This window comes from Dama dama, chromosome X (assembly GCF_033118175.1).
Source record: "Dama dama isolate Ldn47 chromosome X, ASM3311817v1, whole genome shotgun sequence".
NCBI classification, from domain to species: domain Eukaryota; kingdom Metazoa; phylum Chordata; class Mammalia; order Artiodactyla; family Cervidae; genus Dama; species Dama dama.
In genome coordinates this window covers 137,179,857-137,197,048 of record NC_083714.1, presented here as the reverse complement: position 1 = coordinate 137,197,048, position 17,192 = coordinate 137,179,857, and the positions used below count along the sequence as shown (strand labels likewise).

At 41.3% G+C, this 17,192-nt stretch overlaps 1 protein-coding gene across 6 annotated transcripts in view; it reads right to left on the bottom strand.

Annotated features, from left to right (window-relative positions):
* CTPS2 (CTP synthase 2) overlaps positions 1-17,192 on the bottom strand; it is a 107,948-nt gene that overhangs the window by 62,421 nt on the left and 28,335 nt on the right. For all 6 annotated transcript variants that reach the window (XM_061136079.1, XM_061136081.1, XM_061136076.1 and 3 more), the window contains exons 9-13: positions 13,461-13,593; positions 10,826-10,914; positions 9,306-9,400; positions 7,257-7,319; positions 7,105-7,148 (exon numbers count right to left, since the gene is read on the bottom strand). In XM_061136079.1, the coding sequence (XP_060992062.1) occupies positions 7,105-7,148; positions 7,257-7,319; positions 9,306-9,400; positions 10,826-10,914; positions 13,461-13,593 (424 nt within the window). The remainder of the gene's footprint in view (positions 1-7,104; positions 7,149-7,256; positions 7,320-9,305; positions 9,401-10,825; positions 10,915-13,460; positions 13,594-17,192) is intronic.

Sequence of the window (17,192 nt, the reverse complement as noted above, 5' to 3'; positions counted from 1 at the left end):
CACATCCCTAAACATCAGATTGAGATCATTCTTCCTATATATATCTCAAAAGTCAAAAATATTCTAAATAAAAACTCTAAAATGCCACAAGCTATCTTCTACATGAACTGGAGAGATCTGAAGGCAAATTCAAAGTCAAGGGTGTCAGCAGCAGCCATGTGATTGAGACAGAGTAAGAATACAAATCAGCTACAGTTATTTTCCTGGTACACATCATCTAGAAGGCAGGTGAAGCTACTTGGAAGAAAAGCAATAACAAACCTAAATAGAGTATTAAAAAACAGAGACATTACTTTGCCTACAAAGGTCTGTTATAGTCATAGATATGGTTTTTCCAGTAGTCATGTGCAGATGTGAGAGTTGGACCATAAAGAAGGCTGATTGCCGAAGAATTGATGACTTCAAACTGTGGTGCTGGAGAAGATTCTTGAGAGTTCCTTGGATAGCAAGGAGATCAAACCAGTCAATCCTAAAAGAAATCAACCCTGAATATTCATTGGAATGCCTGATGCTGAAGTTGAAGCTTCAATGCCTTGGCCACCTTATGTGAAGAGCCAACTCACTGGAAAAGACCCTGATGCTGGGAAAGATTGAAGACAGGAAGAGAAGGGGGTGACAGAGGATGAGATGGTTGGATGGCATCACCGACTCAATGGACATGAGTTTGAGCAAACTCCGGGAGATAGTGAAGGACAGGGAATCTTGGTGTGCTGCAGTCCATGGGGTCACAAAGAGTCGGACATGACTGAGCAACTCAACAACAAGTCAGACTTGCTATAGAACCTAAATAATCTGCAAAGTCCCAGAGCCTTCTATTTCACCATGTGGATTAAGCAGAGGAATGACACAATGAAACAAATTTTACTCATTCTCTCATGGGACTTCCAGACTCAGAGTCTACCTTCATTCTTAGGAAACCATTTCTCATTTGATGTGTATAAGAGACACCTCTTCTTAGATATCCTGTATGCTAGTGTCTGCTGATTTAGTAAGCAACCACAAGACTAATCATGCACGCCAAAGGAGGGTCACAATGGCCCATGAGGGGGAGCAGAATTTGCCACTTCAAAATATGTCTCTTTGGCATAAAGATTATAGTGGGCTGATTCTTTTTAAGAAACAGCATACAGAAGAGAAGCTCTAACAACCTAGTGGGAACTTCCCTGGCAGTCCAGTGATTAAGACTGCGTTTCCACTGCAGGGAACTAACATCCCACATCCCACATGCCCTGAAGCAAAAACCAAACCAAATAACATTAAAAATAAAAATAAAAACAGAGTTGAAGTTACCCTTTTGTCAGAGACATTTGCATTTATAAAGGAAACCTCCATTTGTAAGGGCTTTTCTTGTGGCTCAGCTGGTAAAGAATCTGCCTGCAATGTGGGAGACCTGGATTTGATCCCTGGGTTGGGAAGATCCCCTGGAGAAGGGAAAGGCTACCCACTCCAGTATTCTGGCCTGGAGAATTTCATGGATTGTAGTCCCTGGGGTGGCAAAGAGTGGGACACGACTGAGCGACTTTCACTCTCCATTTGTAAGGAAATGGCAACCCATTCCAGTATTCTTGCCTGGAAAATCCCATGGATGGAGGAGTCTGGTAGGCTACAGTCAGTCTGTGGGGTCGCAAAGAGTCGGACACAACTGAGCGACTTCACTTTCACTCCCTCACTGTACCAGGAAGAGAAAGATAACTCTAAATCTCTAGAAACTGTTAACAATGGAGAAGGCATGGACTTAAATCTTCATGACAACCTTACCCTTGTTTACTGTGCTTTACCTTGAAAACCTCCCACAAATACCCCCACCCCCAACAATCTTCTTTACTCTTTAGCTGGAGATGGTATTTAAGATGGTGGCTTGGGGCATTCTGGGGAGTTACTCAGGGTTTCCTGGGTATACTGGAGGTATCCATGTTATTAAACTTCTGCTTGTTTTTTTTTTCCCCCTGTTAATCTGCCTTTTGTTACAGGACTCTCAACCAAGAACCTAGAAAGGTAGAGGGAAAATTACTTTTTCTCCCCCACACCCATGAAACAGATTTCAGCTGCAAATATATCCTAAAGGAGGCTCCTGGTTTCCAAATTATTTACTTTTTTAGTGAGAAGGGCCAGAATGGCTATTACCCTCTGTAAGTCACTGTTATTTGCTCAAGTTTAAGAGATTCCTGAGGCTTCCTGGTGTTTGCTGCCTGGTGATTCTATTACCTTAGTCTTTTTCTTTAATAAGGCTTCTCCCCTCCTCACAAATGCTGGCTCTTAAGGCTATTTTTCTCCAACAAACTGATTGTAGGCCATAAAGATGTTCAGTAGCAATTAGGTTTTATTGTTCTCATCTCACTTATGAGTATAGAAGCTATCAAAATGTAAAATGTACATTTCCTCCAACTTCTCAATTCCTCTTCTAAGAATTCATCCTATAGAAGTGTGCATGTGTGGCTACAAGGACATATGTACAGATACTAATTTGCAGCATGATTTAAAGCAGCAAATAATGGACACAACCTAAATATTAATCAATATGAGACTGTTTAAATAAAGAATGATGCATATATTAACAGCAAGGCAAGCATTTGGAAGATCCCTGTGCACTGAAGTGGAGTGATGAGTACAATGCAAGGGGAATGATGTCTTAGGCATGCCAGCATATGTATTTTTAAAGGAACATATATCCATATATGTGAGCAGGTAGGCGTTTGTATATACACACACACACAATCTTTAGCAGAATAACAAAAGAAATGGATGAAGGTAGTCACCTCTGGGTAAGGGAACTGAAGTGAGGTAGGGTCATGTAAAAGGCAGTTTTGTACCTTTTCTTTAGGGCTTTACTTTTTTATCCTGTGTATAAATGTTTTAAAAATACACACACACAGTAAAGGATAGTCAAGGAATAAACCTTGCCAAAGCTATCTAACAGTGGCACCTACTGGTAAAGTCAGTTCCTACCCCAAAGTATTCTCTAAGAGAAGAAATCCCAATGTTTGCCTGGCACAGCCATTTCAGCCATTAGTCAGGAAATATGTTTCTATTAAAGCCTTATAAGGAACTCTTCACTTGTATTAAGTCTTCTGAGCATAAGACTTAAAAGTACCATCTGGCTGGGAAGTTATGGTTCATTATAGTCTGAATTGCAAGCTATAAAAATGAGTGGAGAATAGCTCTATATCCTTCCACAGTGATCTCCACTCCAGCAGAGAATGTTGAGTGAAAAAAAGCAAGGCAGAAAAAATATGCAGAGTCTGCTGTCATTTATCTAATAAGGGGAGGGGCTTACAAATATATGGGTTTACTTGTATTTTTTTAAATGGAAAGATAACTCTTTAAAGAAAAAGAATTAATGGGTGCCATAAGGAAAGGAAGGGACTGTACTGAGGGGAGAGGAAAAGAACTAGATTTCTCTATGGTATGCTATCCCTTATACGCGAAATCTAAAAAGAAATGGTACAAATGAACTTACTTACAAAACAGAAACAAACTCACAGACTTACAGAACGAACTTACGGTTATTGGGGGAGAAGTCAGGGAGAAAGGATAATTAGGGAGTTTGGGATGGACATGTTCACACTGCTATATTTAAAATGGATAACCAACAAGGACCTACTGCATAGCACATGGAACTCTGCTCAATGTCATGTGGCAGCCTGGATGGGAGGGGAGTTTGGGGGAGAATGGATACATGTATATGTATGACTGAGTCCCTTTGCTGTTCACCTGAAACTATCACACCACCATTAATCGGCTATACCCCATATAAAATAAAAAGTTACCAAAAAAATACTAGATTTTTCTTAATCAGTGCTTCTCAAAGGAGACTATTTTGCCTGTGTCCCCAGGGTATGTTCTACAATGTCTGGAGGTATTTTTTGTGTCACAGTTGGGGGTTGGGAGGAAAATACGACAGATATCTAGTGGGTAGAGGCCAGGGATGCTACTGAACATCCTACAATGAACAGGACAACTATCTGGCCCCAAATGTCAATAATATATCTAATAAGGAACTTGTATCTAGAATATATTAAAAAATACTTCCAACTTAATAAGATGACAAATAATGCAATTTACAGTAGGCAAAGGATCTGAATAGACCGTTCTCCAAACATGATATACAAGTGTCCAATAAGCATACGAAAAGATGTTTAACAACCTTAGACATCAAGGTAATGTGAATCAAAGCCACAGTGAACTACAACTTCACTCCCACTAGAATGGCTATACAACTGACACTTGAACAACACAGGGTTTAGGGGTACTGACCTCTCAAGTAGTCAAAAATTTGAATATAACTTTACAGTTGGTCCTCCATATCCACAGTTTCACACCCACAAATTCAACCTATTGTCAACAGTGTAGTACTGTAGTATATATTTATTGAAAAAAAAACAAACCACCAAAATTGAAAAAGACACATGTATCCCATTGTTCATTGCAGCACTATTTACAATAGCTAGAACATGGAAGCAACCTAGATGTCCATTGACAGATGTATGGATAAAGAATTTGTGGTCTATATACACAACGGAATATTACACAGCCATAAAAAGGAACGCATTTGAGTCAGTTCTAATGAGTTGGATAAATCCACAGACTTCCCATAGCTCAAACAGTAAAGAATCTGCCTGCGATGCAGGAGACCAGGGTTCGATCCCTGGGTTGGGAAGTTCCTCTGGAGAAGGGAATGACAATCCACTCCAGTATTCTTGCCTGGAGAATTCCATGGATAGAGTAGTCTGGTGAGCGACAGTCCGTGGGGTGGCAAACAGTCGGATACGACTGAGCAACTAACACACACACACACACACAATGAGGTGGATGAACTTAGAACCTATTATACAGAGTGAAGTGAGTCAGAAAGAGAAAGATAAATACCATATTCTAACACATATATATGGAATCCAGAAAAATGGTACTGAAGAATTTATTTACAGGGCAACAGTGGAGAAACAGAAATGGAGAACAGACTTACGGACATGGGGAGAGGGGAGGAGAGGGTGAGATGTATGGAGAGAGTAACGTGGAAACTTACATTACCATATGTAAAATAGATAGCCAACAGGAATTTGCTGTCTGGCTCAGGAAACTCAAACAGGGCCTCTGTATCAACCTAGAGGGGTGGGATGGGGAGGGAGAAGGGAGGGAGGTTCAAGAGGGAGGGGATATGTGTATACCTATGGCTGATTCATGCGAGGTTTGACAGAAAACAGCAAAATTCTGTAAAGCAATTATCCTTCAATAAAAAATAAATTAATTAAAAGAAAAAAATCCATGTATATGTGAACCTGTGCAGCTCAAATGCATGTTGTTCAAGAGTCAACCGTAATCATTTCCCAAGGAAAGAATATATGTGGATCACAGTATGTTTGCAGTTAATATGTGCTGAGTAAATTAACATAGAAAGGGGGGAAGTTTCCTCAAGGGTTTCTAATGCAAACTAAAGTATAAGAACCACTGTTTTCTCTAGAAAAATAAACTGAAGTTAAAAAAAAAAAGTCAACTGTAACAAAAAAGATAACAACAAGTGTTGAGGATATGAAGAAATTGGAACCCTCATACACTGCTGGCAGGATGCTGCAACCACTTTAGAAAACAGTCTGACAGTTCCTCAAAAAATTAAACATACAATCACTATATGACCCACAACTCCCCTCCTAAGTATAGACCCAAGTAAAATGAAAAAATATGTTCACACGGAAACTTGTAAACAAATGTTCACAGCAGCATTATTCACAGTAGCCAAAAGGTGGAAACAAATGTCCATCAAAGTATGAACGGATAAATAAAATGTAATCTAGCCATATAATTAAATATTATTTGGCAATAAAAAGAAGCAAAGTACTGATAGACACTACAACATAGACAGACCTTGACAACATTATGCTAAATGAAAAAAGCCAGTCACAAAAGGCCACATACAGTATGATTCCATTTGCGGTTGATCAACACAGGTCTGAGATGTACAGGTCCACTTAAACAAGCCCTTCTTTTCATAGTAAATACTACAGTACTACATGATCCATGGTTGGTTGAATCTGCAGATATGGAGGAACGCATATATGGAGAGGTGATTAGCAGTTATAGACAGATACTTGACTGCACGGAGAGTCACACCTAACCCCTGCATTATTCAAAGGTCAACTGTATATGAAATGGCCAGAATAGGCAAATACATAGAGACAGAAAACAGATGAATGGCTGCCCAGAGCTGGGAGCATAGGTGGCTTGGGGGTGTCAGCAAAGGGTGTGGGATTTCTTTTTAGAGTAATCAAAATGGTCCAAAATTGACTGTGGTGATGATTATAGAAATCTGAATGTGCTCAGTCATTGCATTACATACTTTCAATGGCTAAATTTTATGGTATGTGAATTATATCTCAATAAAACTGTTAATAAAAAACAAATCACAATGATGAGGTGTATAGAGGTGGTATAAGGCATAGAAGGCAGAGGTCAGGAAAGGCTTCCCAGGATGAACAGGAAGTCATCAGTAATCAGATTGGGTTTACTTTTGTAATTAAATTCTTCACTGGTTTTGAGATTCCAGGGGTAGGGAGGCTGCAGGACAGGAGAGATCTCAGGTGTAGGGAATGTCATTCAGATTGTCCAACTCTAAAACTCCAAGTATGGAGGGACAGGGATGCCATGGGATGAGTTAGCAGGGTGGCAGGTGACAGAGCACAGTAGCCTTCGCTCCCGGCCAAATCCTTGGACTATTTTATGGGAAAAGGAACTGAAAAGCTGAGGAGCAGCAAAAGAACAGACAAGGATGGGTCTAGAGCCAGGACAGCCTGTGTGTTTACATCAGCTCTGATAAACTGTTGTCAAAGTCAACTCAACCTTTTCCTGAATGTTCAGCTTGAAAACTACTGCAGAGAAACCAGTCTAGGATCGTTTCTTCCTGCAAGACACAGCTGACAAAATGGATGATGGAGAATAAAGTGGTTTGATATAAACTAATAACAATAGAGTAATAAGAATAAGCAAAATCATATATAATTAAAATGTCCTGATGTCATAAGGAAAAAAAAATAATAATAGCCCCTTATGAGCATAGGCTAGAGCCAGAAACAAAATAATGACCCAACCCAAAAAGATAAACAATCCACTTACCACAGGAATATGGGCATTTGGCTCAAATTCTGTGGAATCAGCATCTGAAGATAAAGAAACGAGTTCAGTAACTCACCATTATGTAGCTGAAAAATTCTTTAAGTAATAAGAGTGCTTTTCACTAAGAGGTATTTAGAAACTCTCAGACTTACCTTTCAAGTTAAGGCAGTTTCTTGCAAACTCTATCACCGCCAGCTGCATCCCAAGGCAAACTCCTATTTTAAAAAGCACATATACAAAACAAATGAAACTATTTTGTACTGTGTCATATTTTCTGTTCATTTGTTTGCTATCTTCTCCATCTAGAATGCAGGCTGCAAGAGAGTAAGTTTGCTGCTGAAGCTTCTGCCCTCAGAACAGGCGTGGCAGGGGCAGGGAAGGGGTTTGGACGACCCAAACTGAAGTAGGAATAAATAAATGCGAAGTTGGAAAAGGGCAGAAGGCAAGGTCCAAAAGGCCAATCTGCCTACCTCCAAATGTGTCTCTAGACTGAGGCGCACGTGTGGCCTGCAGGGCTGCCCCAGAGCACCCAACTCCTTCAGAGAATGTCTAACAACACCTCAATTCACGAGGGAGTCTCTGTGGGCTGAGTCTTCACACTCTCTCTTCTCTAGATAGTTCCATGGCCTTAAATGTGGGCTCTGTTTGCAGGCAGCCCCTGCCTGGCAGCAGGCTGGGCTCCAAGGAGCGCCCACAGGCAGGCAGGGGAGTGGGAGGTCTGTGCCCAGCTGCTGAGCCCAGAAGAGGCCGAACTTTCACTGCAAGGAAGCAGCAGCAGCTGGGCGAGCTGGTACCTCCACTGCAGGCTGGAGCATGATGGAGAAGCCAAATGGAACTGAGCAGAAAGCTCAATGAGGAAAGAAAGGGACCTGCAGAGGCCCGGGCCTGTTGCCACAGGGATGCACCCCTTGCCCATCCCCACATTCACTGTGGCCCACCAATACTCTCCAATAAACAAATGTCAAGGAGCATTCCAGATGCTTTTACAGATATATCCAAGATACACAGGGACTCAAAGGAGAGAGCAATCAATATACCAAGCACGCCAGAACAAAAGTCAATAAGCGTGAAACAGCTGAGTGCTTTGGAGGGACTTCAGAAAGTCCCACAAAGCTAGGACATACAGACAGTGTGTTAAAGAGAAAGCTAAAGAGCTGCAAACTATTCTGTACAGTGAAAATTATCTGAAGAATGCTAATCATGTTCAGACAGAAACTAAACAAGATTACTTCAAAAGAAAACAGTGGCCCAGGTGAGCTTAGATGGATAAAACAAAGCAAGGTACCAAGGTAAACTACTCCTAGCTTCTCTTTTGAAAATGGATCCCTAGTGGAGAGTGTCTAGGAAGTTAATCAAAGAACAGGCAAGTGGGGGAAATGAACCTGTTGATATTAAGTAAACGGTACCAAAGCCGGTCCACTCAGTTCATAAACCCAGCAGCCCATGCAAGCACAGCATGAAACATAGCCTCTCCCCACTCCCTCTTCCTTCTGGACCCCCAGTCGCAGAGCTGCTTGTTATCCCATCAATGTTCTATTACATCCAGTTTCATTGCTAAGGAAGCCATGCTTTGCAATTTCAACAAAAGCATTGAAAACACCCAGCTCTAATTCTTAACAGAGCTGTCTCTGTAATGTTAGATGATTTTTCTGTATTATCTTTTCTAAAAGGAATATATACATTTCAATTTAAGCTTTTTTCCTGATTAGAAATAACACTGTGGCATCCTATTGAGATGTTCTCTCCTTGAAGTGGCAAAAGATATAATCAGGTGGGAATCGGAAAAGGTAAGGGCAGGTTTGAACACAGGTTCTTCCCAGCCTCTTGCTATACAACCAGACCAGTGGTAAGTTCTTGTAGGTTGACAAATTTTTTTGGTAAAGGGCCAGAGAGTAAAAATTTTAGGCTTTGCATGCTGTAGGGTCTCAATCTCTACCACTGCATTGGAAAAACAGCCACAGACAATATGTAAACAAATCTGTGTGGCTGTATTCCAATAAAACTTTATTTACAAAAACTCTGTGAGCCAGGTAGGGCTTGTAGAATACAGTTTCCAGACCCTGTAGCAAACTATTTGGCATCTAAATGTTGAAATTCAAAATCACACTTTTCACATTAACAAACCCTATTACGTGTTATCTGAACTAGGTATCAAAAATCTAAAAAAACTCATACTCAGGATTCATAAACATCAGTTTTACCCAGAAAAGGAATCTTCCTTGACCGTGCCCAAGAAATTGCCTGGAGTTTTCCCAACGTTCCTCTGATTCCAAAGCCTCCTGGCACAAGAACACCACTGCAATCAACACAAGAGGAGGGGAAATTTGACATTATTTTTATTTGTGAAATTCTTGTTTTCAGATCATGCTTATTGAAACCAAATTCAACATTTGGCACAACTGCTAGAGAATACGCTTGGAGTCTATTTTCATAATTGATTACATAATTTCACATCCTGAACTTTCTTCTTGAAATCCTCCCAATGTTATAAAGCAGTTGTGACAATTTCTTACAACTGACCTTGATATATATTTCCCAATAGGTCTCTGCAGCACATGACCATATAACTAAGAGACTCAATTCAGTTAAAAATGCCACTGAAAGAATTATCTGAAGAAAAATAGGTTAAGGTTCTTTTAAAAGTACTGTTATAAAAATGTTTTAAGACCTCTTACATAATCAGATAGAGTTAAACTGGTGAAATAGATCTTTTGATTGCTAATCAAGTTGTGGCACAGGAAAATTTCCTGGCGAGGAGCCACTTTAGAGACTTTCTGGATAAACACTCTCATTTGAAAACATAACAATTCAAGAGAAAACTGAAGGGTAATGTTACCCTCACAATACAATGCCACCCCCAAGAGTTACATTGATTACTTACAAAATAAAACCTTGAATCAAAAGATGTGGAAAAGAAAACAAAACCAAGAGAGGAGGGAAGATTGTCATTCTTGCACTGTAACTTTGTACATGGAAAGTCTGTCTCTGCATCTTTCTGTAGCATCAACTCACTTTCCCATCAATATGGTAAAAACTTCCCTCCATTTCCTTCACTGAGCCAGAGTGATTCTTAAAATCACTCTCTGTTCCTTCAGACCTTTCAGTGGCTTCAAGTCTCTAAAGTGGCTCCTAGCCAGGAAATTTTGCTGTGCTACAACTTAATTAGTAATCAAAATCTAAGGCCTATTTCACCAATTTACTTTGAAACATGCCATGTTAGTGTTAGTGGCACGTGCAGTGAAGGTGGTCTTATTCTGGGGAGGAGAAAGTGAGTTGATGCTATGGAAAAATATAGAGACAGACCTTACATATACAAAGTTACAATGCAAGAATGACAATCTTCCCTCCTCTTGGCTTTGTTTTCTTTTCCACATCTTTTGATTCAAGGTTTTATTTTTTAAGTAATCAATATAACTCTTGGGGGTGGCATTGTTTTGTGCCATGAAGGGTAACATGACCTTCCAGTTTTCTCTTGAGCTCTCATGTTTGCAAATGAGAGTGTTTATCCAGAATAAAACCATCCCCATTGCATGCGCTACTAATACTAACATGGCATATTTCAAAGTAAATGCAATGTGAATGCAGCACAAGCATCCAGAATCACAAGTACTCCAAACTATTTTTCAAATGCACAAAAATCAGTAATTGGGGTAAGTTGAATCATTATGGAAAAATCACAGTGGCATTCTCCTAACTGGCATGGAAAGTCCTTGGTACTTACTCAGCTTTGCAGAGCTTCTGCCAAGCTTCATGGAATTTCACAGGGTCCTCAGTTTCAGTAGTCTGCTCCAGATCAATGGAATCTATGTACTAAAAACATCCAACAAATTTAAAGATTTCAGAAAAATAAAAACTGGAAAATACTAGAACCATCTAACACACAATTATTCAATAACTACTTATGCAAACACTGTACTGGTCACTTAGCATAGAAGTCCTGTGGCTCTTACAGTCTTTTAGGAAGATTACAAAACCAGATATTTAAATAGGCACCCACAGCACAGGGAGATAAGAGTTACTATGGGCAAAGAAGAGAATGCTGCGGAAGAAAGCAGGACTCACACCGGAGCTAGAGGTGAGCTGGAGAGAAGAAGGGAAGGAACACCTTCATGGAAGCTTTTGGGGGAGGGGATGTCCAAGAAGCTAAGCCCTGGAGCAGATGCAAGCTGAGCATATGTGTGTGTGTGTGTGTGTGTGTGTGTGTGTGTAGTTGGGAGGCAGGTGGGAAGGGATGCAGGGTCGGGGGGGGGGGTAGTGAGGGGTGGTGGTGAAAGAACAGCTTGTATGAAACTGCAGACAAAAGACAGGAAGTGGTGACCACTCTGGTGACACCAAAAGAAGTTCCATGCGGCGACAGAACACTTGAAGTGACTGAAAGGTCTGAAGGAACAGAGAGTGATTTTATAAAAATTCAGTGAGGGAAATGGAGGGAAGACTGAAAACCAGTTGGGAAACTGCCGCAAAAGTCAGGCAAGATAAATATAGCACAAGCCCATCATTCAAACAAGACTTTAAGTAGAGGCCACCGTCAATGAATTCTATTACAAGAAAAACAGTTATGACAATTCCTGTGTACATAACAGTCCCTATATATCTGTTATTTTAGTATTTATGTTATACAAATTACTATCTGAATATATCTTAAGACACAAAATTTTACTTTATAAAATTTGTATTATAACAAATTTTCTATTATTGCTTTCTTTTTTCTATGAGGGCCTGGGGAAGCTGAATGAATAGGAAGAATAGGAAGGGAACAATTCCTTTGAAAGTCAAAAACAATAAGTGTTTAAAGAAAGAAGCTACAAAGAGATGAGAGAAAATCAGATAGGTCCTAAGCTGGAAATTACTCAATTTCTTGAACATTTACATGTATCTTTTGGTTCATTATATAAAGGTTTTACCATTTAAATCAAGATAATAAAGCCTTCCTAAATTGTGATATGCCCAGAGAGAATATCATTAAATATACACATTTATATATAGAGAGAAAAGTCTGGAAAGATATGCGTCAAACTGGGAACGATGGGTACAGCAAGAGAAGGATTTCAGGGAAGAAGAATCTTCTACTTTCTGGATTTTGCATTATGCTTTGCTTAAATTTTATACGCTGAGCATAGACTACTTCTATATCTAACAAAGAGTATACTCAAGCTATATATATATAACTTCGCCCCTGCTATCCCATATGTGCATGTGTGTGTGTATGTGCTCTGTTGTGTCCAACTCTTTGCAACCCCATGGACTGTAGCCCGCCAGGCTCCTCTGTCCATGGGGATTCTCCAGGTAAGAATATTGGAGTGGGTGGCCATGCCCTCCTCCAGATCTTCCCAACCCAGGGACTGAACCTGCATCTCCTGCAGCTCCTGCATTACAGGCAGATTCTTTACTGCTGAGCCACTGGGGAAGCCCCATTTTCTTATTAAGTAAACACAAAATACTTAATGAGCATGGAGTAGATACGTCCCTGAATGTGCAAAGCCTAATTTCAGAAACTGTGCCTTAAACCTGCATGCAGAAAAAAAGTTAACATGGCAGGCCTGACCGCCATCCTTGGAAAGGCCTGTTTATAAGGTTGGCCCTTGTCTGGCATCTGGAATCTTGGATTTGGGGAGGGTTCCCGCCATAACCAGGCTTCCCTGCTGGGTTAGCAGTAAAGAATTCGCCTGCAATGCAGGAGACGCGGGAGATATAGGTTTGATCCCTGGGATGGTAAGATCCCCTAGAGGAGGAAATGGCAACCCACTCCGATATTTTTGCCTGGAATATCCCATGGACAGAGGGACCTGGCAGGCTACAGTCCATGAGTTCGCAAAGTTAGAAATGATGAGAGCATGCGCACACGCCCACTATTAACAAGAACCGATAAGAGTGGCTCGCTGTGCCTGCAGTGTTGGAAGAAACAATATGATTTATGTAGAGCACCCGCTTTCCTCCTGGGAGTCTGGAATTTTGACACTCTGGAGGCAGAGGGCACCTATGTGACCAGCCCTCAGTAAAAACCTTGGGTGCCAAGTCTCTAATGAGCTTCCCTGACAGTCAGCACTTCACCAGTGTTGCTACAGCTTGTTCCTGGGGGATTCAAGCACGTCCTCTGTGATTTCACTGGAGGAGGACCCTTGGAAGCTTAAAGGTGGTTTCCCCGAGACTTCATCCCACTAGCCTTCTCCTCTGCTGATTTGGCTCTGTATCCTATCACTAAAATAAGTTATACTCGTGAGTACAGCTGTATGCTCAGTCCTCTGAGTCCTGGTGAATCACTGAACTTGGGGGTCCTTCAACACAACCTGCCTCTGTACAACACAAGATTTCACAATGAATGGCTAAAACATGCAGAAGATCAGGCAGGGGCTCACCATCAGATTCAACTTGTGGTTGATGGCCAAGGCTGAGTGTTCCAGGGCTTTGAACACAGAGGCATAGCAGTCCCTGAGCTTGGTGTATTTGCCAACCAGGGCAATGGAACATGTTTTCTGTAACCTTTCATACCTGGGAAGGAAAACAAGCTTAAAGGTTATATGCATGTAATAGCACATCACAAGCATAATGACAGCCACTGTTCTTATCCCAAGGCACTTTTTAAAACCTGAGGAACAGACATGCCTTGAATTTGATGTACTTGACTTAAATTTCCCACCCTACCCCCAAAGAATAAAAATCTGTACTCCAAGATATTTGAAAGTCATGAGAAAGCCCAATGTCGGCTTATATGAGCAAGCACAGACATAAATCCAAGGAGAAAAAGAAAAAGTTAAAAGCATTACAAATAAAAAATAAAAAAGTCTCCCCATCTCATCAACATGAGCTGTCCTTAAATTCACTTATAAGGTGACACTGTATAAGAAAATGCATTCTCAGTGTCAATAGGAGACACTATAATATTAACTTTGTAAGGTGACATCATATGAGAAAATGCATTCAAAATGTCTACATTAAAAATTGTTACATTCCCAGCTGACCCACAAAAGCCAAGTTATTTATGACATTCCTGAAGAATGGTGCTGAGAGAACTATTTAAAATACTATAAGCCACTTACATCATTTTTATGAGAAAATTTCATTCTACATAAGATGCTCAATCACAATTTGCCATTAGAGACACAGTCTTTACTGCTGCTTCTGTCAGGAGATCTGTTCAAAGTACACGAAAAACGTGTGGTCTGGTACTAAGTATGTGGAAATGTCACTCAGGGCTTGAAGATCTTTTAAGGCTCTGAAGCAAACTCTTCCCCCAAACACCTTAGAAAAATGTTACTGGGATGAGGAATATTCCTCTTTTATATCTATATCTGCAAAGAGTGAAAGAGAAGCGTGATGGAAATGGTAGGAGGAGAAAAACACACGAAGAGCTAAGATGTCAAAACTGACAGCAGAGGTGACTTTCTAGGAAGGTGACTGAAAAACGTCAGAGAACGCTGCTAAACCTTTAACTTGCCACTTAATTTTATGTCGCTCTGGAGACTGCCTGCCTGTGCTTCACCTCAGCTGTACAAAGGACGTAGGTAACAAAGCAAGTTGGTACCAAGGCAACATTCCAAGATGACGTGATGGGGTGGGAGCACATCCTGTCCCAGAGTTTGGCCCAGGTGAGCACAGCAGTCTGGCTGAGGCTTCACCCCACTCTCACACCTCCACTGCCAGAGGGACACAGGGTTGCAGTCAGCATGGCCAGTCCCTCCTTCCACACATCCCTCTCTCCACTCACTCGTGGCTTGTCTTCCCAGGGAACGAGGAGTCACGCAGCAGCCGGGTGGGAGAGGGGAGGCCACTGGTCAGCCCAGCTGCCGTCCGGGGAGATATGCTAAGCCTACACCCCTGTGCCCTCTTTCGCTCCTCAACCTGCACCAGTCTACTGCCTCCCTCCCCCTGTGCTCTCCATTCAGCCATCAGCTGGGTATGAGGCCTCTGAGCAGCACTGGACCTCCACGATCAAGGCTGCCCCTTTGACTTCTGTTTGCCTTCTTGTATCCATCTCTCCAGAGGCTGGACTGAGGGGAAGGGGTCTGAAGAATGGACACTTCACACCTCTATGACCAACATCACAGCCAACATGATGCAGAGAGACTATTGCTCAACATTCCCTTTGCTTGAATCCTGAGCTCAATGGTGGCTCAAAAAACCATATGTCCCCCAGAACCTACGAATGCATCCATATCTTGGGGGGGGGGGGGGAGAACACTTTACAGATGCAGTTAAGTTAAGGATCTCCAGATGAGATCATTCTGGATTAGAATGGGCCCTGACTGCAAAGACAAGCATCCTTATAAAAGAGAAAGGAAGAAGACACAAAGGAGAAGGACATGTGGCAAGAGAGACAGAGAATGGAGTGACATGGCCATAAGCCAAGAACACCAAGGAAGCTAGCGCACAGAGGCCAGGAGAAACACATGGGGCAGATTCTACCTCAGAGCTCCAAAAGGAACCAACCCTGCTCACACCTTGATTTCCTACTTCAAGACTCCACAACTGTGAGAGAACAAATTTCTGTTGGTTTAAGCCACCCATTCTGTGGTAACTTGCTACAGCAGCCACAGGAAACTAGTACAAAAACCAAACTCTGGCTTTAAAAAGCACAGAGGCATAGACTACAGTTTAGAACTAGTTTCAATACAAAGAGTTAAAATATTAAAGTTTCTCATGCTTAAAAAGGATCAGCCCCAAGTACCCAGAAAATTCCCACAATGTGACTGATTCCTTAAGCATTCTAGAGGACAGGGGCTTAACTGTATCACCAATCACTGGAGCACCTAAGTTCAGAAAATGCACTTCATTCCTGGTTCTACTTACCCCACAAATTCTAAAACGCTTTTTAAATTTTAAAATGAAAGGTCAAAAGAACTTTCAATCTACTAGTTATCTATCAAAGGTCAGTGATTTTGTCACCATCAAATCACTTGTTTTATATTTTTATGAATTTGCTCATTTAAAAACATTTCATGGGTTTTGATAAATCAAAATTATTATCTGTTTGGAAGCTCAAATTGTCCCATTTCTGACCAGTCAATGCTCTCGGTCACTCAGTCATGGCTGATTCTTTTCAACACTATAGACTGTAGTCCACCAGGCTCCTCCATCCAGGGGATTTTCTCAGCAAGAATACTGGAGTGGGTTGCCATTTCCTCTCCTCCAGGGGATCTTTCTGACCCAGGGATCAAACCCTAGTCTCCTGCATCTCCTGCACTGCAGGCAGATTCTTTACCACTGAGCCATCAGGGAAAGTGAAAGTGAAAGTCACTCAGTCGTGTCCAACTCTTTGCGACCCCATGGACTATACAGTCCATGGAATTCTGCAGGCCAGAATACTGGAGTGGGTAGCCTTTCCCTTCTCCAGGATATCTTCCCAACCCAGGGATCGAACGCAGGTCTCCTGCATTGCAGGTGGATTCTTTACCAGCTGAGCCATAAAGGAAGCCCAAGAATACTGGAGTAGTCCATCTCTTCTCCAGCGGATCTTCCCAACCCAGGAATCGAACCAGGTTCTCCTGCATTGCAGGTGGATTGTTTACCAACTGAGCTATCAGGGAAGCCCCCCAAAAATAATTTGATTATTGTAACAGACATCAGTAGCCAACAGTGCCTGATGTGAAGTTAAGGCCCAATGTATTTTCTCTCAAAATTGCCACAGCGTGGTACTAGCATCCCCCAGTTATATATAGATGGGAGAACAAGCCCAGAGAGATGAAGTAATCTGCCTAAACTCACACATCTAGTGAAAGGAGAAGCTAGTGTCTGAATCTATGGTGCCTGACACCACAGCTTACATTTTTTTTATTGAGATATAAGTGATATATAACATTAATTAGTTCCAGTCACACATGATAATTCAATATATTTATATATTACAAAATGGTAACCACAAGAATTCTAGTTAACATCCATCACCACACAAAGTTATAAATGTTTTTCTTATGACGAGAACTTTTAAGATCTACTCCTCAGCAACACCGAGCCTACATTTGTAACTACTGCACCAACTGCCTCTACCTCAGCTACATGAGAAGTGAAACAGCCAGGAGTTTATGGAGTCATGCCTCATCAACATTTAGTATAAGAAAATAGGCGATGGGGATTTCCTCTGTATACAACAT